Source organism: Eptatretus burgeri, chromosome 10, assembly GCF_056783735.1.
Source record: "Eptatretus burgeri isolate ZD-2024b chromosome 10, Ebu_testis_v1, whole genome shotgun sequence".
NCBI lineage: Eukaryota > Metazoa > Chordata > Myxini > Myxiniformes > Myxinidae > Eptatretus > Eptatretus burgeri.
Genome location: NC_140970.1, coordinates 28,891,378 through 28,916,118, shown reverse-complemented (window position 1 = coordinate 28,916,118; position 24,741 = coordinate 28,891,378). Strand labels below are relative to the sequence as shown.

At 45.9% G+C, this 24,741-nt stretch overlaps 1 protein-coding gene across 2 annotated transcripts in view; it reads right to left on the bottom strand.

Moving 5' to 3' along the window:
- Positions 1-24,741, bottom strand: part of LOC147018186 (serine/threonine-protein kinase TAO1-like) — a 93,987-nt gene that overhangs the window by 65,245 nt on the left and 4,001 nt on the right. Inside the window, exons 2-6 of one of the 2 annotated variants that reach the window (XM_085897624.1) lie at positions 6,954-7,361; positions 6,216-6,287; positions 4,400-4,501; positions 4,203-4,248; positions 3,957-4,053 (exon numbers count right to left, since the gene is read on the bottom strand). In XM_085897624.1, coding sequence (XP_085753750.1) covers positions 3,957-4,053; positions 4,203-4,248; positions 4,400-4,501; positions 6,216-6,287; positions 6,954-7,082 — 446 coding nt within the window. In that variant the 5' untranslated portion in view covers positions 7,083-7,361. Of the gene's footprint in view, positions 1-3,956; positions 4,054-4,202; positions 4,255-4,399; positions 4,502-6,215; positions 6,288-6,953; positions 7,362-24,741 lie in introns of those variants that run through there. The other variant, XM_085897625.1, reaches the window with a different exon arrangement.

Sequence of the window (24,741 nt, the reverse complement as noted above, 5' to 3'; positions counted from 1 at the left end):
GTTATAGATAACTTATACCAACGAATGCTGAACCTGTTGTCGGCCTACACAACCGATGCCCAACGATAGTCTAACTTAGGCATAGCGCGTTGCACGCATCGCCAACGATGTCGTGACGTAGCCTATTAAAAGGCTGACGCACAACGATTCGAATCATAACTGCCGTAGAAATGGAAGTGTCAACATCGCGGTCACACCTTGGCGATCTTGCCAGCGTATGCCGACCTAAGAAAAATGTGTCTAAAACGTTGGGGCACGTCAAATACGGGATGAGTAAGTTTGGTATACGTGAGTAGAACGCTAAAGTACGCTATCATACGTCGTAGTAAGTAGAGTACGTCAAGAAATTTTAAACATGTTCAAATTTTTACGACATACTTGGCGTATGACACACGTTCCGCATGCGATGGGGATAAGTTTTACACACGATATGTGGACGCTTACACACGTCCACAAACGCTACTTATAAGCTACTCATAAGTCGAAACACGTCGCGGTAATGTCTTTTTTACGCGAAACTTATTTCTAACTTATGTTTGACGTGCTTTGAACCAATTCTTTACGTAATCCCAACACACATTGACGTATGTAGACGTATTCCAATGACGTCTTCCGGTCGACAAAAAAAAATCAATGAACGTGTTTCTAACTTACAACTGCTATATAAAGACGTGTTCCCAGCGATTTTGGGAATTGGTATATAAAAATTGTGTTCATAAAAGGGGAACCCAACAGTGTTTTCGAGTCCTTTTTGAGTCGATGTCCATGTCAGCAGTAACAGTATCAGTATCAGTATCAGTATTAGTATTAGTAGTAGTTTGTTCATGTTGGCAGTAGTAGGTGAGTGTGAGGGGGAGGGTGTGGGTTATGATGGATCCTCCTTGCGTCCACGTGTCCACGGGTAGGAGACATCTTTGCACCATTGTTCGAAGTTCTTCGCGGCTAATTTTTTATGGGGCTTTTTCAACAATGAGCTATGGCTTGTTTTTACGATTTAGGTCGATTCATAACGGGTTGGACAAATGCACAATGAACTAATAATGTGCATAAAGCGCTTCGATAACTTATAGATACGGTATACCAATGAATAATTATCGTGTAGCCGGCGTTCACAAACTATGCCCAACGATAGCCTAACTTATCCATATCGTGCGGCAGTTTATCTTTGCCGGTGACGTGGGGTTTGCTATTCATAGGCTGCCACTCAACGATTTAAATGGCTGCATCTCCACTATTGAAAGTAGACGCTTGCGCTCAACAATTGGATTTTTTTTTTTTTACACTCAACGAATTTTAAACGGTACTACTCAGCTATTTTCATTGTTTACAATGAACGATTTAAATTGCTGTCACTCGCCTTTGTTTTTTGACGCTGGCGCTCGGAAATTTTAATCGTTTCTATTGAACGTGCTAAATCGCTCAAACTCCACTATTGAAAGTAGACGCTTGCGCTCAACAATTGGATTTTTTTTACACTCAACGACTTTTAAACGGTACCACTCAACTATTTTCATTGTTTACAATGAACGATTTAAATTGCTGTCACTCGCCTTTGTTTTTTGACGCTGGGGTTTGTAAATTTGAAGCGTTTCTTCTGAACGTGTTAAAACGCTCAAACTCGACTATTTTAAATAGACGCTGCCGATGGACAATTGGAATCATAGCCAAGCTAGACATCGAAGTGTGAACATCCTCGTCATGCCGAAGAAAAGTTTGAAGAATGCTGCAAATAAGTGTCCTGGCCGTGGCCGTGGACGCTGACGCAAGGACGATCCATTATACCGACGTCTTTCAGCCTATGAGTAACTTAAAAGTAACGTCTGTCGATGTGTGGCAACGATCGCGTAACGTGCCAACAACACGTTAATCATAGGTTAGAAATAAGTTTCGGGTACGCTAAACATTACCTCGGCGTGTCTCAACTTATGATTAACTTACAAGTAGCATGTGTTGACGTCTGTCAACGATCGCAGACCGTGCATACAACTTGTGGCCAGCGTAGCGGAACGTGCGAGTCATACGCCATGAAATTTCAAGCATGCAAAAATTTGAGGACAACCGAAAAGTACAACGTTTAAAGCCAGCGTACAACGACGTATGGCAGTGTTTTTCAGCGTGCTCTCAATGTTATCAAAACTTACCCATAACGTATTCAACGTGTGCCAGCGTTTTAGAAAAAAATTTCAAAAATCGGCATACGTAGGCTAAAACGTCAAGGTGTGACTGGGCCTTTAGAGTTAAGCGATGTAAATAATCGAATCCTAGATATAAACACGAGCTTTCATAATTTTTCATCGACAGTACAGTATTAGAAGCCTCTTTATCATGACAGTTAATCTTGCAATCCCATAATATATATATATATATATATATATATATATATATATATATATATATATATATATATATATATATATATATATATATATATATATTTCCAGAAATCTGTGTGTGTGTGTGTGTGTGTGTGTGTGTGTGTCTGTGACCGCTGTTTCTCGAAAACCGCTGGTCTGATCTAATTTAAACTTGACAGGTATATTGCTGGGGACCTGAGTATGTGCCTTTTCAAGGTTTGATATTAATCGGACAAGTGCTTCCCAAGTTATGGCCATTTATTTACCAACCAATGACAGGACACGTTGCTGCGTGGGCGTGGCCGTTGGGGAAGAGATCCTCAGCCGTGTTCCCCATTACGTGTTACAACGTACGGACTTCCGGATGGTGATTACTTCCTGTATTCTAATAATTTCTCGATTTCTTATGCGCATTTATAGATAAACACAATGGCCCAATCCAGTCGTCGTTTACGAGAGCGAAGAAACGGCCTGAATGTGGTTGTTTGAAAGTTGTTTTTTTTTTGGTTTGCACGTACGATCACGCAGTACGGCCACGCGCGTATGGGCACGTGAGAGTGAATGAACGGCCTGTGTGGTTGTTGTTTCTGGCACGAGGTTTGAAAGTGTTTTTTTTTTGTTTTTTTTTGCACGTACAGGCACGTACTAATATATATATATCTTGGATTATATATATATAATGATCGGATTGAAACTTGCCAGGAATATATTGCCAGGGACCCGCTGATGTGCCTTTTCAAGGTTTGATATTAATCGGACAAGCGGTTCCCAAGTTACGGCCATTTATCTGTCGACCAATGACAAGACACGGTGCTATGACATCACGAATGACGTCACAATTATTGTTTATTTATTGATGTATTATTATTATTTTTTTTTTTGCATGATTGACGGTCTGATCTGATTGAAACTTGCCAGGAATATTGCTGGGGACCCGCGGATGTGCCTTTTCGAGGTTTGATATTAATCGGGCGAGCAGTTCCCAAGTTACAGCCATTTATCTGTCGACCAATATCTGCGAGAGAGGGGGACAGGAGAGGAGGGGATGAGAGTGGGGGCGAGAGAGGAGGGGGGAGAGAGGAAGGGCGAGACTAGGGGTGATAGAGGGGGGCAAGAGAGGGGGCGAGAGAGGGGCGAGATAGGGGGCGAGAGAGAGGGGTGAGAGTGGGGGAGAGAGAGGGGGCGAGATAGGGGGCGGGAGAGGGGGATGAGAGTGGGGGCGAGAGAGGAGGGGGGAGAGAGGAAGGACGAGACTAGGGGGGATAGAGGGGGGCAAGAGAGGGGGGAGAGAGAGGGGCGGCGAGAGAGAGGGGGCAAGAGAGAGGGCTGCACATACTGGCACTCACCTACGGGCACGCACTAGTACATATATATATATATATATATATATATATATATATATATATATATATATATATATATATATATATATATGTCTGATACAAGTTTACAAGCTGCTCCCTACCTACCCAATTGAACCAATTAACCCTTCATGTATTTCGTGAGAGAGCCAATTAACTGCTGGAAGCAATCACTTGCTTTTCCAGTAGAATGAGGAACTTGGAAAGCTCGGCAGGAACCTTGAGTAAGAGTCCAATGTACCTGTGGATCATGTTATGCTGGTGCAGATAAGCGAGTCCAAGCAAGGCCCCGTGGGTAATCGCCGCTATCTCTACCTCTTGCAGAGGCTTCTTATGGACTGATGAGAAAATGTGGGGAAACAATAACAAAGCATACAGTGCAGCAAAAGGAAAGAGATAATCAATTTCATTTTACACTCTAATAGGTTACAGGAAACAAAAATAAAAACGACACACCGCTAAATTTGTTTAAATTATTGGAAATTACCTTCCAACAGATCTGATGCAGAACCAAGGCAGTACTCCATCACCAACTTGTCGGGCAGCGGTCGGTGTGTAAGCAGGACAGTGATGTCACCAGAAAAAACAAAAATCAGTGCAATGTAAGTGAAACTGGAAAAACAAGAAGCAGTGACAGCACGATACTTCACCAAAAATCAGAAGGTTGGAGGTAAAGCATGTTACCCAGGTGGTATGCTCTTTGAGGTAACAGGCACGGTAAGAGATGGTGTTGGGGTGCTTCAGCTTGTGCAGACATCGGACTTCTTTCACTATATCTTGCCATTTCTTGAGGTAGGGAAAGAAGGTAGGTAACATGATGGTCAAATCAAACTTCTATCTCAGGGATTTTCAACTGAGGCCTTCCCCCACTGATACGAAATAATTTCTTTTTTGTAAATTGAATGGGGTGAAAAGGTTAGGGAGTATCTGACAATGAGTCACATAAGCATTATCAGCTCAGCCAGAGTATTGAAAAAGGCATCTTTATAAACAGAGATTACTCAAATCTTATTAAGAGGAACTGTCCTCGGGTAAAACCGTCCTTGGGTCGGGTCAAGTCAAACCGTCCAGTGAAGTACAGTTTTGTTCCTTCTTAAGGAATACTTCTAACAAACCTTGTTGCAACAAATATCACTTTTGTGGGACAGTCCCAGTTTATACTTCCAATATAAAATTAAGGGAAACATAGAAGTATTTTTAAATTACTTGTGACATATTTCAGAGAAATAAAGTAAACCGTCTCTAATGGCAAGTTTGGTAAGTGCTATTATGGCCAAACAGGAACCGCAGAATTAACCGTATGTGTGGGTGATGTCCCAGCATTACGTCATGTTTAGATTCCCAAATCCAGAGGGGGGAGAAGGAGAAGTTTAGGATGTCTTCACATCACTGTCTTGCTAATTTAGCGGTGTGCACGTTTCATTTTAGAAGGGGGGTGAGGTTGGGGGTGGGGGGGAAGTGTCGTGCGAGAACTAATTTACAACACAATGACAAATGCTGGGGGTGTGTCTTCATTAAACACGTTCCACTGAAATTGCAAAAGTAGAAGAGACTATTTATTGATTCGTTTTTCTTTGCTATTATATTTTGAGGAAATTTGTGTGAAAGAGAGTTCCTTCTAACGAGACTCCACTGTCTGCATTCTTGTTATCAACCTGTTTGCAGTGTGTCATCCATCTCAGTGGAAGGTTTCAGTGATTCATTTGCTTCTAGAGAGAGCACCTGTTACTCTGTTCCACAATCCCTCAGCAACAATAAACTGTTTATTTCAAAGGGAACACGATGCGTTAATGTTTAAAGTTTCTCATAATCTCGGGAATGGACAGAAATAGAATCAAGAAAAGTGCATTTCCTGCCGTGGGAAAACACCTTTAACGCACCGACTTCATAAAACCCAAATTGAAGGTGAAAGTAAATTAATTAATGGAAACAAAAGGGCATTCCAAACACAGCTATCGATGTGTCGAGAAGAAATGCTCAATGGTGAAAATAAATGCAGAGGAATCATGGAAAGGCTCAAGAGACGTAGAGAGAGGCACCAAAGAAAAACAGAAAATGAACCGTGAACCATAATATACGGCTGGGTTCACCAGATGTACCAGATTGTTCATCGATATCACATCTGCGTGTAACCACTTGTATCATTATTAACCAGCCCCACTGTTTTGTCTTTACAAAAGAGCAATAAAACTCCCGTTTATTTTAATACCCGTGAGCAGCGAGTCCCCCCTCCCCAACTCCCACAACCCCTACAACCATCCATCTTCCATTTGCTCTTTATCGGAAGAAGCCTATGAAGAGTTCACGGTAGGACTTTGTTTGCCTCTGTGACAATGGAGCATTTGAATAAGGATGTGACACCGATTTGACAGGCCAAACATCTATTAACTACTTTGGATAGCCTGTGCAGACATGACCTTGGTTTCCTCAATTTTGCCTTTACCGTTACTGCGGCAATAAGAAGTAACAGCCATGTCACAAAGACGTCAGGGTTTCTTACGTCGTGCGCTTGTTTGCCAGAGAAAGACATTTTCTTGATTGCCACCACTTCGTTATTACGCAGGTCTCTAGCCTGGAGAGTACAGCACACAATTATTGATTAGTACTATTGATAAAACGAGGAAAAGTGCATTATTACAATGTTACATTAAAAGGAGTCAGTTCACACTTTACAGATCTATTGTCAGCTCACCACAAATGTAAAAAAATAAGTGCACAAAATTTAAGGATAAAAAAAAAATAATAATAACAATGATCATAATTTCATAAATTGTCCCACGACAGGGCTCTTCATAACACCTGTACCGTAATATATTAATCATATCCATAACTGGACAGCTTGCTGGAGCAAGTACTCTCCTCCACCCCTCCTGCCTTACCCCAACCACACCGTGCTTTACCCCACCCACTGTGCTTTACCTCCCGCCTCCCCACCCACACTCCCCCAAAGGCGGCAGTTGGATTTTCTGGATTAACATCACAGCCAAAATGACCTCAAACCTCTATGAGACTGAGGTAACCTCAACAGCAGGAAACTCATTTCACCAAGTTTTGGTCTGCTCAAAGGAAACAGATAAAAAACCAAAACACAAATGCTTGCTGAACAGTATAGTTTATGACTTGCAGAAAAAAAACAAAAGGTAAGTTTCATTCAATTTTTACATATTATTTGTGTGAATCACCCAGTCACACAGCATTCCTAAATCGCAAAGCTTACAATGTGCTGAACTGTACTTACAAAATATACTGCACCAAAACTGCCATGACCGATCTCCTTGAGATCCCCAAAGATATTGTCAGGGTCTTCGTGCTGGAATAATTCTGCTACTTCTTGCTCCTTTAAGCTGCCTGCACGTCCAGAAGGCATTCTGCTTCTCAAAATTCAGCCTGAAGACCGGTCACTGCCACTTGGGAAAACCGGTCACGGCCTCCGAGGTTCAAGTTGCACCAAGACTCTCAACCAAATGCAGTGATGGGTCAAGCCGTGGTGCAAAGCTCAGCGGTGGTCCCACCACGGCTAGGGCCTGGCCACGGCTAGGGCCTGGCCACGGCTAGAAGCCCAGCTGCAGCTGCAGGCCGGGCAACTATCCTCGCCAGGCAAAGCCGGAAAGGTACTAGCCCAATGCAAGGGCCATGTCAGACATTTCTGAAACAAAGATGCAAAAACAAACTTTAAACATTTTGCCTGCAAAAAGATGCAGACAAAGATCAGAGTACAATTATGAAAGGAAGAGAAAAGTTAACTGTGTGTGGGAAGTAAGCAATTATAGGATCGCTGATCATGGAGTTATTGCACTTTACATCCTTATGGCTTACATACAATTTGGTGTCTCTCACAGTCATTTGTGTGGAGGCAGACATGTTGGCTGTAAAGATTGCAATTACATCATGCACTCAATGCTTATTGTCTTATGTTTTTTTCCAATATACTTGGACTTGTGATTAACCATGTGGATGTGACGGACCCCCTTTTCATTTCATTCTACAGTACTCTTCTTTCTTTCCTCTCCACATCATGGCTCAGGTTTGTTGTACTCGAACCCTCCTGATGGCCACCCTCTCCCTCCACCAACTATCTGTAACGTAAATGTTTTTTTGTTTTTTTTAAGTTTTGTTACCTCCACCACCAGAGGTGAATGGAGGTTATGTTTTCACCCATGTTTGTCTGTCTTCGAGCAGGACATCTCAAAAAGTTAGGGACAAATTCAAACAAAACATGGTAAACAGGTTGGGTGCGTGACAAGGAAGAATTGAGACGATTTTGGTGAAGATCTGGATCTGGATACGAGAATTTTTCAAGTGATTCTTCACCAATGAAAGAAAGGGCCAAAACGATGTACGCGTATGGCATAATATCCCATTTTTTTGTATGGATTCAGACAAAACTTGGTAGATGAGTTGGGTAGGTGAAAAAGAACAAGCCAATTCGATTTTGGTTAAGGTCTGGATGCAGATCCAGCCTATCAGCGGGATACAAACATAAACTGTTCAGCATGGCAGAGGTTTGTGCTTTATCGAGTACCATTCTAGTCTTCTGTATTATTCCGTCTATTCTCTTGTATAGTTTGTTTTATATTGTTAACTTGTTACAACTTCACAAAGGGACCAAATCTTAACAAGCAGTTGCTTATCTTTATGTTTCCCCAGATTAATTTATGTGAGCACGATTGCTTCGACTGTCCACGTACACAAGAATATTATTGTATCGAAGAAATACATGGAAAGAAATTCAAATTCATTGTGTTATTGAAGTGGTTTCTACCTCATCAAACAGTCTATGTCCATATAATCAGAAATGTCTGAACCAACCATTCTGTGTTACGATTCTCCCTCATTTTCCGTTCTTTAACATTCAATACCTGTTGAGACGTTTCCTATTTTGGTGTTTACTTTCCACTCTTTGGGATACTGCTTTGCAATTATTAAATCGATGTTGACACAATATAACTCATCACATGCACGCACTAAACTACATATACCGGGCACTGCACATCGATAAAATTTAACACCACCTTTTATCCCAAACACCTGAATTACAAATTGACCATTTGATGTTCCATGACAAGCACAAGTTTTATCATTCATATTCACATTCTCAGAAAAGCATTGGTTTTAGTTTTTGTACTTCATAGATAATTACCTGTCACCGAAGGTGGAAGGAGGTTATGTTTTCACCCCTTTCTGTCTGTCTGTTTGTTTGTGTGTTTGTTTACCCTGTAGCAGCCACACCGTTTCAGCGATCATGACCAAACTGGGTACAGATGTTGGCCATGGTCCAACTTAGACACTTGTCGTTTTTGGTAAATCGAGGTCAAAGGTCAAGGTCAAGGTCACCGAAAAACTGAAATTCTTATTTTCACAATAATGTCCGCTAAAATGGTCGTATCGACTTCAAACCAAATCCAAAATGTGCATCTTCCAATACTGCATCCAACCATATGTCTTATTTGGGCGTCACACCAACACCCTTCTTAGCGGTCGGGGGTCGAATGTCAGGGGAGTCGGGTCAAAACTTTCAAAATGCGATAAAAACGCCATTTCAAGTCCGATTCACTTACAAGTTATGATCATGACCAAACTAAGTGCTATAACTCATGAAACAGTAGCACTATTGACTTATAAGAACCAAATTGATTTCCAGGTTTTTGTTTTTTCAGAGATCATAGAGATATGACAAAGTTATTCCGGCAATTCCTTGCTCAACGAGCAATTTCATTTGTTTGTTTGTTCGTGTGCAGGATATCGCAAAAAAGTTGTGGACGGATCCGAATGAAATTTTGTGGACAGGTTCGGTGTGTTCAGTGTTCGGACAAGGACGAACTGATTAGATTTTGGTGAAGATCTGGATCCAAATCCAAGTACGAGAATTTTTAAAGTGATTCTTCAGCATTGAGAGATAAGGCTAAAAACGATATATAGCACGATATTTACCTCGCCAAAGGAGAGGGTATTGCATTTGAGTCCGTTTGTTTGTTTGTTGGGTAGTCGATCTATCTACCCTTATTGTCAGGTTTTCCGTCGTTATGTCTGTCTGTCTGTTTGTCTGTCCAGGCCAGTACTCCGTTAATCATAGGCCGATTTTGATGAAACTCTGGTGGTAGGTTCATACCATGACCTAGTTGTGCGCGTTTGAGAACCGTTGCTATGGGCCCCTCGGTTTCCTCGCATTTGAAATTTTCAAAAAAATCTAAAAAAAAAAAATCTCGAAATTCAAAAATCAAACTATGATCGTTTGTGAGCAACACATTCAGCCTCCTTGACAAAAAAATTCAGCCTGCTCCCATGAAAACTGTCGGAGAAGATAGACTTTGAATGAACCCTGGCCAAAAAAAATAAAAAAAACGAAGTTCGTTATATCTCAGAGACGATGAGTCAGATATACATGAAACTGGTATGGTAGGTTCATGGTATGTCCAAGTTATGTGTGAGAAAGAACCGTTGCTATGGACGCTTTTGTTGGCTAGTAACGGCTGAAAAACGACTAAATTCGACTTGATCGACCACCCATGTCCGCCTCCCGGCTTGTCTGTTTGTCTGTCTGTCCGCACAGAACTTTTGTGCTTTTCTCCGCAACTGCTTTTGGGATCGAGACGAAATTTTCACCATTGGTGCATGGTGCGACTCCTCATGTAGAATGTTTCAATGATAATTATGACGTCATAGGTGACGAGGTGTGGCAGCCATATTGGAAAAACTTTGAACCTCTGTATTTCTGAGATCGCACCAAGGAAAAAATTGAAACTTGGCACATATCAAGTACTCATCATTGGGAATGAGTGTGATTTTCGTGTGACATCATAGGTGCCCTTGTTATGATGTCATAATTGCATATATAGAACGCCACATCCAATCAGTATGAAAATCTTTGAAGGTCATCTCGGGATAAAATGGTCCACAGGGAGAAAAAAATTATGACGTCATCAGTCATGTGATTTGGCAGCCGTTAGGTTTAAAAAAAATTTTAAACCTTCAAAAAATTTCTCTGAAGTGGCTGAACATATCGAGGCGAAACTTTACACATATGACCGCCTGTCCATGAGGAACAAAAGGTTCATACATGTGACATCATAGGTCACATGGTCTGCAGCCATATTGGATTTACCCTAAAACATAAAAATCTTCTCCACAACGGCGAGACAGATCGAGGGGAAACTTCACACAAGTGTTCCCCAAGCCATGGGTGTACAGGTGGCACATACCAAGCACTCCTCATGGGGAATGAGTGTGGTATTTTTATGACGTCATAGGTGCTTGCCTTCGTTTTGATGTCATGATTACATGTGTAGAACGCTATATCCGATCAGTATAAAAAATGTTGAGGGTCATCTAGGGATAAAATGGTCCACAAATATTTTTGATGATGTCATCAGTCACGTGATTCAGCAGCCATATTGCATTTTCTTTTTTAAACCTTCAAAAATCTTCTTCTCTGAAATGGCTGAACAGATCGAGGTGAAACTTTACACATATGACCGCCTATCCATGAGGACCAAAAGTGTCACACATACGTCATAGATCACATGGTTTGGCAGCCATATTGGATTTATCTGAAAACCTATAAAAAATACACCACTCAAAAGAAGTCCTGGCGAGACTTTGCTGTCTCTGATTGCTCTTTTTCTTGTTCAAAAATGTGTTGGGACCGATATGTTCTCGTGGAACAGGCATTGCGTAGTGGAGGTATGCACTCTACCAAGTGCCCTTTTAGTTCTTTAAGCGATTCTTCACCATTGAGAGAAAGGACAAAACGAATACATAGCACGACATCTCAAAAAGTTGTGGACGGATTCGGATGAAACTTGGTGGACAGGTAACGAGGAAGAATTGATTCAGTTTTGGTGAAGATCCGAATCCGGATCCGGATCTAATAATTTTTAAGTTATTCTTCACCATTGAGATAGGGCTAAAAATGATATACTTATTGGGTCTGATATGGTCTCTTGGAGCAGGCATTGTGTGGCGGAGGTATGCGCAACAGAGTGCCCTTGTAGTTACCTCTGCCAATGAAGGGATAAGGAGGATATTGTTGCGGATTCCGCGCCCGCCGGCGTGCGACGGCCACGTAACTCGAATCGCGGCACGTCGCCCACCGGACGGACAATCCAGTCGTGACCCTCTCGGACCGACTCCTCGTTCTCGTTCTGCTCACTCCCTCGTTCCGACTCCTCGTTCTCGTTCTGCTGACTCTCCGACCCCCTCTGACTGACGAACACGGTCCTTTTATCCCCCCGTAACTTCGCCTTTGACCCCCTCCCTTTGACCTTTCACCTCGCTCCCCATTGGCCCGAGAAAAAGTGGGCGTGAAGGCTTTTTGATCCACAAATTTGCATACATCGATCGTTCTGGAGGCGGGGCCAAATCGCCCCTCGCTCACCGATTGGACGGCAAAAAGTGGGCGTGTGTCGTTTTTGATCCGTTTTTGAAGCACAAAATCCGTGATTTTGTACACGCTGTTCGACGCGCGTTCTGCATGAGTCCAACACCGGTACCCACAGCGGGGCAAGAACGGTGGCGATGCTACGGTTGTGAGGTGTGCGTGAAGGTCGTGGCGGTTGTGGTGAAGCGGTGGTTGTGGTCGGTGGTTGATGTTGTGGTTGTGATCATGGCGGTTGGTCCAAAATAAAGATAGTAAAAGAAAAACGGCTATCCTGAAGAGTCGCAGCTCGCATAAATGACATGTATTCCCACTAGACAACGGGTTCGGGCCTAACTACACATGTACTTACCGAGATACCTCACCTAAGGGACCTGAATGGTGGTTTGCGAATCTGGTAACCACAACACTACCCCTTCCCTTTTTACAGACTCGTCCCGAGTCATCAAATTTTCGTGTGCCATCATGTGTAGTTTTCCCCTAGTACATTTTACCTACGGATCCCTGAGTGCGACATTCATGGTATTCGTGTCCCCAAAATAAATAACCTAAGGGCTGCGTAACTATCTAAACAAACTCACTCACACGGACGACTTAAATAAAATTGCCGGCGCTAAGACAAACATGCCGGGGGCGCACTCATATGTACAGTACATCTTACCTTAACTTACAAATCTTACACTAAACCATGGCCCAGGATCATTGAACTCTGCAAAGAAAGCAGTTAGCAGGGAGCCAGGCTGCCCGCATGCAGTCTCTGGCTCAAACAATGCAGGTGACAGGGAACGTGGCTGGCTGCTCACACGCAGTCCAAGGCCTTCCCTTTTGAACTGAACGCAGTGAACCACAACGGTGCATGGGCTGCACAAACGCAGTCTCCGTGCCAGCTCAAGTGGCACACGCAATGAGCACAACGAATGGATGCATGGACACAAACACGGTGCACGGCCCGCCACTGCAGGCCCGTGTTGTAGCTGCCAACAGGGCAGTTCTTGCAGCTTGCAAACTGTTGCCTTGCGGATCCTGGCGCACATGGAAATGAACAGGGGAGGCAAAGCAAAAATTGAGCGGGGCTGGTGAACGTGGGCAGTGGGCATGGCATGGCAAGGTGAGCAGGCAAACACAGCCCGCAGAAGAAGGCCGCTGCAGGCAAACACAGCCCGCAGATGAACTGGCCGGCACAGGCCTTGAAGAAAAAAAAACAGCCAGCCGGCAGGCAAAGTGGGCCGGCACAGGCCTTGCAGCACACAGCCAGCAGATGAAGCTGGCCAGCTTTACCGTTCAGTGGAGGTTGGTGGAGGGAGTGCGGTGGTGCTGGCCACTTGGAGAGCGGGCTCGGACCTACCTACCTGTCTCCCTCCCACCTATCGCCTTTGCCTGTCACTGTACATACCCACTCCCTTAATTTGTGAAAAACCAATTTAGCCCCAACTTATTTTTTATTGTTTTTATTTTTACTTCCCCACTATAAATCGTCCCTAACCCCCTTTATCGTCCTTGTTCGGCTAACCTATCCTGTCACCTAGCCTACTCCCAACCCCCTCGTTCCCTCCCCGGAGGGGCTAAAGGGAGAGCTAACGTCCTGTGTCGAGGCCCAACTCAAGCCTCAGAATGGCCTCCCCAGAGTTCGGCGATCTTAACACCAAGTGGGTCCAGCGGCCCACAACGACAGCGAGGGGATGGATGGTGCGGAGGGGTACATCTCCTAATCTACCCTAACCATTTAACTGCTAAACTACCCCGGGGCTTTCAACAAGCGCCTCTCGCTTAAACTATTGGTTCTAACAACCCAGATTCCCGTCGCCTGTGTTGGTGTCCTCACAATTTCGGGCCTCGCCCCCCAATTTTCTCTCCGTGCCCTCACACGGTCTCCTGGCTGGGACACGTGGCTCCCTCTGGCAGGCACGACCCTCTGCCGAATCTCCCGCTATGGCACCCCCGGGCACTACACTGCCTCCGAGCCTACCAGCTCGGTAACAGGAGGGAGTGCCCCCCATGGCACCTCCCCTGAAACGCACACGTGGCAGGCCGGCCTCCCGGGCCCCTTTCCGAGGGTCACCCGTGCCCACAACACTGCCCACGCGGCTAATGGCGCCCCGGGCCCCCGCACCAAGCAGGCGCACCCGTGCCCACTACTCTATCCCGGCCCCCCATGGGCCCATGGCCTACCGCGCCCGACTAGCCTGGTGCCCGGGGTACCCACTCAGCGATACTCACCTTTCGCAGCCACGCTCCCAAGCCCGTCAACAGGGCTCCTGCACCCCTCCAAATGGGTCTCGAGCCTACATTCCCACCAACAGCAAAACGACCTCCATTTTCAATTTGACTAACCCAGCTAACTCACTCTACACTGACCCGGGGTCCCTTGGGCGAGTCACTCCTCCCCCCAATCACTCATCGCACCATGCATTCCCCATTCGCTCCATACACACAGACCAGCTGGCCTCACTCACTCACCATGTACTCACCTCACAACTCTCCAACTCTTCAACACACACACCACTGAACTCTGCCATCCTCCTAACTACATCCCCTAACTAACTCGTGCTCCCACGTCGTCCCTTAAACTAGTAGCACGTTCCTTTTAACCTACGTAGCTAAGCTACGTCAACTCTACACATTCATAAGTCTGTCCATGTCTCCAAATAATCCCATTAATTATTTTATTTCCCCACCTAAAGCTCAACTAACAATCCCTCTAACTAATCCATTCCACGGACTCCATGAGGACTTACCCCTGCCCCATGAAGTCGGTCTAACTAAGCTAACCCTTCCCCCTAACTAGTTTCCATCCTGTGCCCAGTGTAAGGGGGTCTTTCACCCCTTGCCCAGGAATCCTGTACACCCGAAAGTGAGGCTTGCTTTTTCTTTTTTTTTCCATGCGCAGCACCTGCGCGGCAACTCAGAGCTCGCGCACTTTACACCTGCCCGTGACGTCATGCAGCTGCACGTGTTCCTCGTCCCTCCTTGGACGGTACCATCCGGCAGAGATACCCCTCCTGCCGGATTCCAACCACACGTGCAGCCATGACGTCACCGTGCGCAAAAAAAAAAAACACAAGCCCCACGTCTCGAGGGGTTCCCCACGCGAACACATGTGCTTTGCCCGTTGGAGCTTAACACACATGATCGCGTGGAGAACCCGTCCGGTTCAAATCCGTCATCCTGCCTAAACTTTGTCCGTCCGCGGGATCGGCAAATCCACCGCTGGCGTTTCCGGACCGGGACTTCACTCTCGCAAGCGAGCACGTGGTGGTCTCGTGCGTTGCACAGCACGAACCGCGTGCTCACTGCTGGGCGAACCCGGCACGGTCCCCGAAACAACTACAGCCGCTACTCGGCTTTCTCTCCTCTGTCGCCGTCTCCGTCTCCATTCCACACACGCATACCTGCGTGTTACGACGCACACAGTCCACACCATCACATTCACACGGGGAGACGCGGCTGCGTGCTCCCGCATGCCAACCAACATCTCCCTCTCATACCGCTCTCTCACACACACGGTCTCCCTTGCACACAGCGACCTTGCACACGGCCGTTCACTCACGCATGCGGGGGCACTCACCCGCGGTACCTCACTCATACACACGGCGACACTCAAACACGCGGTCTCTTCCACACACGGTGCCTCACCCACACACGCGGGGGCACTAACCCGCGGTGCCTCACTCACACTCCGTGCCTCATCCACACACGGCGTGCTGGGAAGCACGCACTCCGGCACCATCGCTACCACACCACTCACACACGGGGTCGCTGCCACACACGGGGACGCACTCACACCCTGCACCACACACACAGGGACAACCACACTGGGGATTTGTGTCCCCACAAGGGTCTCCGGGGCCTCTATACCCCCCAAGCTCTCCGTGCACCCGTCCACAGCACTCGTCCCCTCAACCTCGCAAAGCACGACCGAACTCACCTGGTCGTGACTCGCCTCAAGGGGGCATACTCCCTCCCCTCGTTCCTGGAGGAGGCCATCCAGGTGCTCGCACCGGGTCCCAACACGCTCCGCGAGCTCAACCCCATTGTCCTCCACTACCTCCGTGTGTGCGTGCGCGTCACTTACCCCGTCTTCATCGTGTAGTCTTCCCTCTATCGTTCCCATCTCCCGTGTCTCTGCCAACTCTTCACCCTTTACCTCCCTTGTCTCAACTATTATTTCTGTTGTCGTCACCTCGTGTCTCGTCTCACACGTTTTGGTCTCCCCATTTAATTTTTCCCTTTCGGTCATCGTCACGACCCTCGCCCAACACGTTCCACGAATTATTTTTTCACCCGCCTCCACCGCGGGCCTGTCAGCCGTTGCACCCCCACCCAGCTCGTTTGCTCCCACACGTGGAGTCGCCATTTTAAGTTCCCTGCTCTCGGCCTTCATGCCCGCCTGCAGGCATCGGCCCATGTTCTGCGTCTCACCCCGCAGCTTTTTCGTTTCTTCCTTCATGTTTGTGTATTCGCATCCATCGTCGTTTTCACTTCATTTGTATTTGTATCCATCTTTTCGTTCATTTGTTTGTTCATGCCTTTCATTTCGTTTTTCATTTCATTTGTCATTGCCGCATTCATTTGTGCCAGCATGGTGAATAGCTGGGCCATGTCGGATGCACTCAAGTGAGCCGTTTCGGCAGGGGTTGGGGAAGGGTCTTGGTGGAGAGGGGGGGGAGGTGTCATACACCGCGGCCGCTGCCGCACCCACCTCGGGCCCTGGGTTCAGTTGGGCGAGTCCGTGTTCCTGCACAATCAACATTTCCTGCTCGGGGATTCCATCCTGGACCATGGATTCTACATTATTACACATATACATTTCTAATACCCCCGGCTCCCGCTCGCCTTGAGACGCCATCTTGCTTCTCGTGAAGGGTTAATTTGCTCGCTCGTAATTTGGAGGGAATCGGGGGTCGCTTCTCTCACCCCTGGACCGATTCCCGTGAATTTAGCCGGAGACAGGAGAGCCCGTTTTCCTGTTCTCCGATACCAGTGCCGTGAGGAGGGCGATGAATTTGTATCGCACGACCTGACACCAGTGTTGCGGATTCCGCGCCCGCCGGCGTGCGACGGCCACGTAACTCGAATCGCGGCACGTCGCCCACCGGACGGACAATCCAGTCGTGACCCTCTCGGACCGACTCCTCGTTCTCGTTCTGCTCACTCCCTCGTTCCGACTCCTCGTTCTCGTTCTGCTGACTCTCCGACCCCCTCTGACTGACGAACACGGTCCTTTTATCCCCCCGTAACTTCGCCTTTGACCCCCTCCCTTTGACCTTTCACCTCGCTCCCCATTGGCCCGAGAAAAAGTGGGCGTGAAGGCTTTTTGATCCACAAATTTGCATACATCGATCGTTCTGGAGGCGGGGCCAAATCGCCCCTCGCTCACCGATTGGACGGCAAAAAGTGGGCGTGTGTCGTTTTTGATCCGTTTTTGAAGCACAAAATCCGTGATTTTGTACACGCTGTTCGACGCGCGTTCTGCATGAGTCCAACACCGGTACCCACAGCGGGGCAAGAACGGTGGCGATGCTACGGTTGTGAGGTGTGCGTGAAGGTCGTGGCGGTTGTGGTGAAGCGGTGGTTGTGGTCGGTGGTTGATGTTGTGGTTGTGATCATGGCGGTTGGTCCAAAATAAAGATAGTAAAAGAAAAACGGCTATCCTGAAGAGTCGCAGCTCGCATAAATGACATGTATTCCCACTAGACAACGGGTTCGGGCCTAACTACACATGTACTTACCGAGATACCTCACCTAAGGGACCTGAATGGTGGTTTGCGAATCTGGTAACCACAACAATATGTTTTCACCCATCTGTCTGTTTTTGTGCAGGGTATCTCAAAAAGTTGTGGATGGATTCAGATGAAATTTAGTGGGCAGGTTGGGTATTTGACGAGGACGAATTCATTCGATTTTGGTTAAGATCCGAATCCAGATCCGGATATGATAATTTTTTAATTTTCAAAAATCTATTGGGCACGATATGTTCTCGTGGATCAGGCATTGCGTGGCGGAGGTATGTGCTCTACCGAGTGGCCTTCTAGTTATATATGTAAATCTATTTGAAGATCTTTTGGGAATGCAGAACAAAAACGAGAATGTACTGGCGAGAGCACTACCTCCACCAAGCTGAAGAGTTTACGTTTTGTATCCCAATGATAAACAAAAATCTGGATCCAGACATTAACCAAAATCTAATCAGCTTGTTCTTGTCACGTTCCCAACTCATCCACCAAGTTTTGTCATAATCCGTCCACAACTTTTTTGAAATATGCAATATATAATTTTTGGCTCCATCTTTCAATGAAGAACCACTTTAAAATTAAGAAATTCTCATATCCGGATCCGGATCTTCACCAAAATCGAATAAATTCATCCTTGTCCCACCCAACCTGTCCACAAAGTTTCCACCAAATCAGTCAATAGCTTTTTGAGATATCCTGCTCACATCCAGACAAACAGGCAAGAGTGAAGACATTTTAACCTCGGTCGACCTTTGGTGGCTCAGGTAATGAGACTTGTTTTGACAATCAAAATATAAACAAAGATGAAGAAAAATTATTTTCTCAAACTCAGTACAAATGTCAAACGTTATGTGAAAACAATTACTACAACAGGTCAAAGTGGTGATAAAGTACATCTGTTGAAAAACCCAACAAGCTACATTCTTATAACCACAAGTTTGTTTTCTTTACTTGACCAAACACAGAGGGAGATTTCTCTGTCGATTTAGCAAATACAACATCCCCTGAGGACAAGTTTTCAAGCCTGTTTGTTTGTTTGTTTGTTTGTTTTTATTAAAACGTTGATCCAAGATTCGTAGAGAAATTTGTACACAAACCACATCCAGGACAGACATTAATGGACATCAGTACACTTTTTATATTCATTGCAAATACATATTAATATAAACTTGGAATTTGAACTTGGCTTCTCCAAATCAGGAACAGGGCGGTTTCAGAGGGGAATGCTAAATAGGTCAACCCGTATTTTCAGCATTCCTGGAGGCGTTTCATCTTTAAGGTTTTATCACAAAGGCATATCAACTGAAAATATGGGGACTGCTCCTCAAATGTTTACTGCGTGACACCATGTAACATGAAGAGGTGCTCACACTTACAGTAAATGTCTCATCTCGAAAGAGCCCAAATCTTCAGTCACATCACACTGGATTGACCAAGTAACAGAAAAGATGAATTACAGAGGAGAAAGCCAAGACCAAATTTGACAATCCTTAAAGATCTTGCCTTGGAAATGTAGACAACAATAACTCAAGAAAGGGAATTGTGGCAAAACACACACGCACGCACGCACGCATATATGTATCTCCAATATATAAACCACATTCTAACAGCTCACCGACATGAATGTTTGGTACCTTTCGGATGACAGAAAAAACTGAAATTCCATGTGCCAATGGACATTGAAGCCAACACACCGGAAAATATCACAGAACCGTTGGAAAGCATCCGAAAATGAAAATATAAATAAATGAAAAAAAATGCAGGTGAGCAAACCGAGACAATGGGGAAGTACAGTAATTTCACGTGCCGACCGACGTCGCCAAAGGAGTGGAGGCTGTTATAGCAGCAAAGGGTGGGGGACCAACTCCATATTGATACCCATGATTTTGGAATGAGATGTTGGACGAGCAGGTGTCCACATACTTTTGGCCATGTCGTGCATGTTGATTTGTTCCATTTGTTGTTTTTTGTTTGTTTGTTTCCTTCTCTGTCCGCTAGCCCACAGCCCAAACTGCTCAACCGATCGTTCTCAAACTTTCGGAGATTGTAGGTGCCATCCCTACGACGGTCGATGTGAAGTCAACATAGGCCAAATGGTCAATACAGGCCGAATTTCTAAAATTGTCAATTTTCATCCGATTGACTTGAAATTTGAACAGGATTTTCATATTAGCTCAATGAATTCAACCACCAATTATTTTTGACGTCAACAACTTAGGTGTACTTTCTAAAATCCCTAAATTTTCATCCTATTGACTTTAAATTTGAAGAAGATTTGCATATCAGGTCACTTAATATAACTACCAATTATTTTTGAGGTCAACATCGGCCAAAGGTCAGCAACTTAGGTGCAATTTCTTAAATCCCTAAATTTTCATCCGATTGACTTGAAATTTGAACATGATTTGCATAATGAGTCAATGAATTCAACCACCTATTATTTTTGATGTCAAAATGTCAACATAGGCCTAATTTCTGAAAATGTCAATTTTAATCCAATAGAATTGAAATTTGAAGATGATTTGCATATCAGGTCAGTGAATTCAACAACCAATTATTTCTATGGTCAAATTTGTTTTGGGGATTTTGCAGGTGTCGCACTCTTCACAACATCTTTCTTGTTTGTCCGTTTGTTTTTTTTGTGTGAATGATATCTCAAAATTTTGTGGACGGATTCGGACTTTCAGTGCCAAAAAAAAAATCCAAAAATCTAATTTCGGTGCCCAAATTCTGCTACCTCGGAGGCACGGTTTCACAGTTGTAAAGAAGCACTATCAATACGACGGCTTTGAAGACTAACACTTTGGTGGAGAGATGTACGTCACGGATATTCCACGGTCTGTCCACAAGACGCCCGAAGGCTGATGACGCCTTTGCTATCCAGGCCATAAATATCGGCTTCAACAGAGCAGTCGTTCGAAATTGTGCCGCATTGGTAGCAGAATTTGGGCACCAAAATTGGCTCTTTGCATCCGACAGTGGCCGTTGGTATGGCGTATGGCACTCTGGGTTTTGACTGCAGCATCACTTCGGTTTTCTTAAATGAAACAGCAAGGTCATATACCTCGTTGCCGAATGAGCAAAACAGTCCATCAGGGCCTGTGCATTGGCTTCGGTGCGTGCTCCAAGTGCAGTCATCAGCATATAACAGATCCCTGATCAGCATGTGCCGAATCTTCGTCTTGGCCTTAAGGCAGCGTAGGTTGAACATTCCGCCGTCACACTGATAGTTAATGCTCATGCCCTTGTCAGTCATTATAGGCATCATGCATCATTGCAGAAATCACAACAACGAAAAGCAGAGGTACAAATACACATCCCTGTTTGACATAGTTCTCGACACCGAAGGTGGCTGACTCTTGTACACCGTTCACAACAAGGGCCAACAAGTCGTCGTGAAATTATCTCATGATTTTCCCCAGTTTCTCTCGGCATCCGGCATGGGCCAGTAGTTTTCACAGTCCTGTTCGACAAATCGAGTCAAAAGCTTTTGTCAGGTCCACAAAGACCAAGTAGTGATCCTTGGACTGCTCCCTACATTTCTCCTGGAGTTGGCACGCAGCGAAGATCATGTTGACCGTGCCCTGATCGTCTTTCGAAAGCCACAACGACTTTCAGGGTTCACTTCCTCAGGAAGTGTTGATTCTATTGATGATCACTCACGTGAGGATTTTGCCTGTGATGCTCAGCAACGATATGCCTCTGTGATTGTTGCAGTCGGTTTGGTTATGTCTTATTTTGTAAAGGTGGATTATATCATTGCATCCTTAAAGTCCTGTGGCACAACTTCTCTCTCCCAGATGGTGTTGCATAAGTGGTGAAGTCTGTCTGTCAGGTGGCTTCCCCCATGTTTGAAGACTTCTGAAGGGAGACCATCAGCTCCAGGGGCCTTTCCATTCTTCAGCACTTATATAGTATTTTGACTTCCTCCAGTTGAATGGGGACACTGAGGTTGCCCAGTGTCGGCCTTTGTGGGAGTTTATCATTGACAGTTCAACATTGACATTTTTATGCCTGGTGTTGGCTTAATGGTTAGGATGGTGGGCTTGGGATCCTGGGGTCCCGAGATCAAAACCCGCTCGTCTGTTGAATTAATACCAGGTGGGGTTGACTCAGCCTGTCATCCTTCCGAGGTTGGCAAAATGAGTACCAGCTTGCTGGAATGATTGAGCCATTTGAGTATCCTGAGTGGCGACTCGCCCGGGATTGTGCCCAATAGCCCAGGAGACTGCTTTGGCAGCACCGACGCTCTGCACAGATTATGGTCCCAATGGAATGGATGGATCATTGACAGCATCGACGATGTCTGATGGGCGATTGAAGACCTCCTCAAAATTCTCTGCTCACCTCTGTACTATCAGTGTTGGTTCCGATACTAAGGAGTTTCCATTGGCACTATGAACAGCGGCTGCACTGTTGAAGCTTGGGCCATGAACAGCTTCATTGTTGTGGGGACTGGGTATTGTTGTGGGGACTGGGTGTCAGCCGCGAGCATGACTGCTAGATGGAGCAGTAGAGTCGGCTCGACCGATCGCCCGGAATTTAGATCGTACCTTTTCGGAAAACTCCGGAAAAGTACGGGTCCCTTATAAGTCATTGGACCGAAGTTCGCCAATAGACAGACCACGTGGGGTAGGGTCGATTGCCAATTTCAATTTACCTAAATACCCACGTGGTCCAACCTACCGGGGAAATTCACCCTCGACAGCACCCGTACGGAACAAGCCGCTTCGCGTACTCGAACCGCGTGTGATCCGAGCGGTTTGATCGCCGAGATCCGTCGGTCCCAAATATCCCGTTAAAACGGCAACGGCCTGGCTAATTTCCCAACACGCAGCACGCTAAGTCAATGAAGGAATAGACACGAACGAGCTGAAACATTTAACAAATGGGAATGTTTATTTACAATGGGGGAATGAGGGGAGCACATAAGGGCAGAGTTAAACCGAATATTAATAAATGCACGTATATACAAGCAAAAAAGCACTTATACAATTTACTACTGATATGACTAGCGCCACGAACACACACACGCACACACCCAGAATTATCGGACCAAATGGTCTTTAGTGAGGCCTATCTCAGACCTGTCCGCCTCGTGCGGTCTTCAAGGACCAGGTCCTCAGGGCAGAACTGGACACCCAGCACGATCCAGACGATCCAGGCAAACAAAGTCGGCAGGGCGAAGGCTGGCAGGAGAAGACCCGTTCTGGCACCGACGCAGACGCTTTTAGAACTCAATCGCCCTGCGCGCAGATGTCCACACTTCTTGCCAGAACCAGAACCCGTGTGCGCACTTCTTGCCAGGACCAGAACGACGACGAATGTGCAGACCGCGCCAGACCCAGAACAACAAATGTGCAGACCGCACCTATAATTATACCCCCTCTTCAAAGGCCGGGGGGGGGCTTCCTCGCGATCCTCCTTCTCTCACTGGCTGGTTTTGGCACGCAAAATCGCTCTTCATCTCTCTCACTGGCCAAAACCGGCGGCAAGCTCCTTGATTGGCCCGGGGCAGGGTGACGTCATGCAGATCCCTTTCTTCCTGTCGCGGGATCTGGTTGGCCGGGCGACGGTCACCCCACTCGTTGCACGCCGATTGGTCGAGGGCCACCGCGCGGCTCTTCCTTGAACTCCGCCCACCATGACTTTGGCCAGATCGAGGTGAAGGAAGCGAAGTGAAGGTGAGGGTGAGGGTGAGGGTGATGCGGTGTGGTCGGTGTTGATGTTGGTGGAAAAATAAAAGAAAAACCCTAACTATCAAAATAACTCCACAGCGCAGGAACATTTAATTACCCATTAGACCAGGGACGGGACCCAAACTGGCAACATGTACTTACCGATATAACTGATCGATAGGACCTGTATGTTGTGTGCTCATGGCTTCCAGATTCACAACACTCTGTCCGAACATCCTTATCGTTTGCCCTTATTGTTTGCCACCTCCTGTAGACATTTGGCTGGATAAATACACTACTTGTCCTTCATTCGTCAGATCCTAGTCTGCACAACTGATCTTACCTGCCAACAGCCTTCCTTCTTGGCCTGGTAGTCTTTGTCACTCACCAATTCCAGATGTTTGCTCTGTAGATCAGACAGGATTGTATGGATTTCCAGGTTGTTATCGTCAAACCAATCTTTGTGCCGGCGTCTTTTCTTGCCAAGTGTAGTCAGAGTTGCTTTCCATGCTGCTTTCTTCAGCTTCTGGCATTCTATCTCAACATTGGCAGGTGTATCATGCTCATGATTCTAACTCTGCATTGATATTTTGTTGCAGTGGTGCCATGTTGTCATCAGTCTTCAGTTTGTACACATCCAGGCACGGTGCTCTTGATGACAACTTGGCGCAAACTCTCGGGGGCACATTAAGTCCAGTAATGACCTTGACCAGCCGATGATCAGACCAGGCTGTTGAGCTACGAACTGTCCGAGTGAGGTGGAAGTCTGCTCGATCCTTTTGCCGCACAATGGCATCGTCAAGCATATGCCAGTGTTTGGATCTGGGGTGACGGGATCTTTAATATACACCAATTAATGCTACCAGATGGGACATCCAGTTTATAACAAGGAAATCCAACACAGGTGGAGGTCATTCAGCCCATCATGCCAGCACGAATACCACACCAACCCATCGACACGAGATCCAAGGAAGAAAATGCAAAAAAAAGTTTTCAATTCATGAAAGAAATTTTTTGTTTGCGTGTTTGTTTTTTTGGTTTATTAATTTATTTTATTTTTTTCCCTTTTCTTCCCCTCAGGGGAGGGGGCATGAGCTTGGTTAAAAACACACATCAACCACACAACCTCCCTTGACAAGACCCCGACCAACAGCACTCCGTCCACAACCACCCATCAATGCTCAAACTACCGAAAAGTCTTATCAACATTCCCACACCCCTCTATCTACATAACTTCCAGGT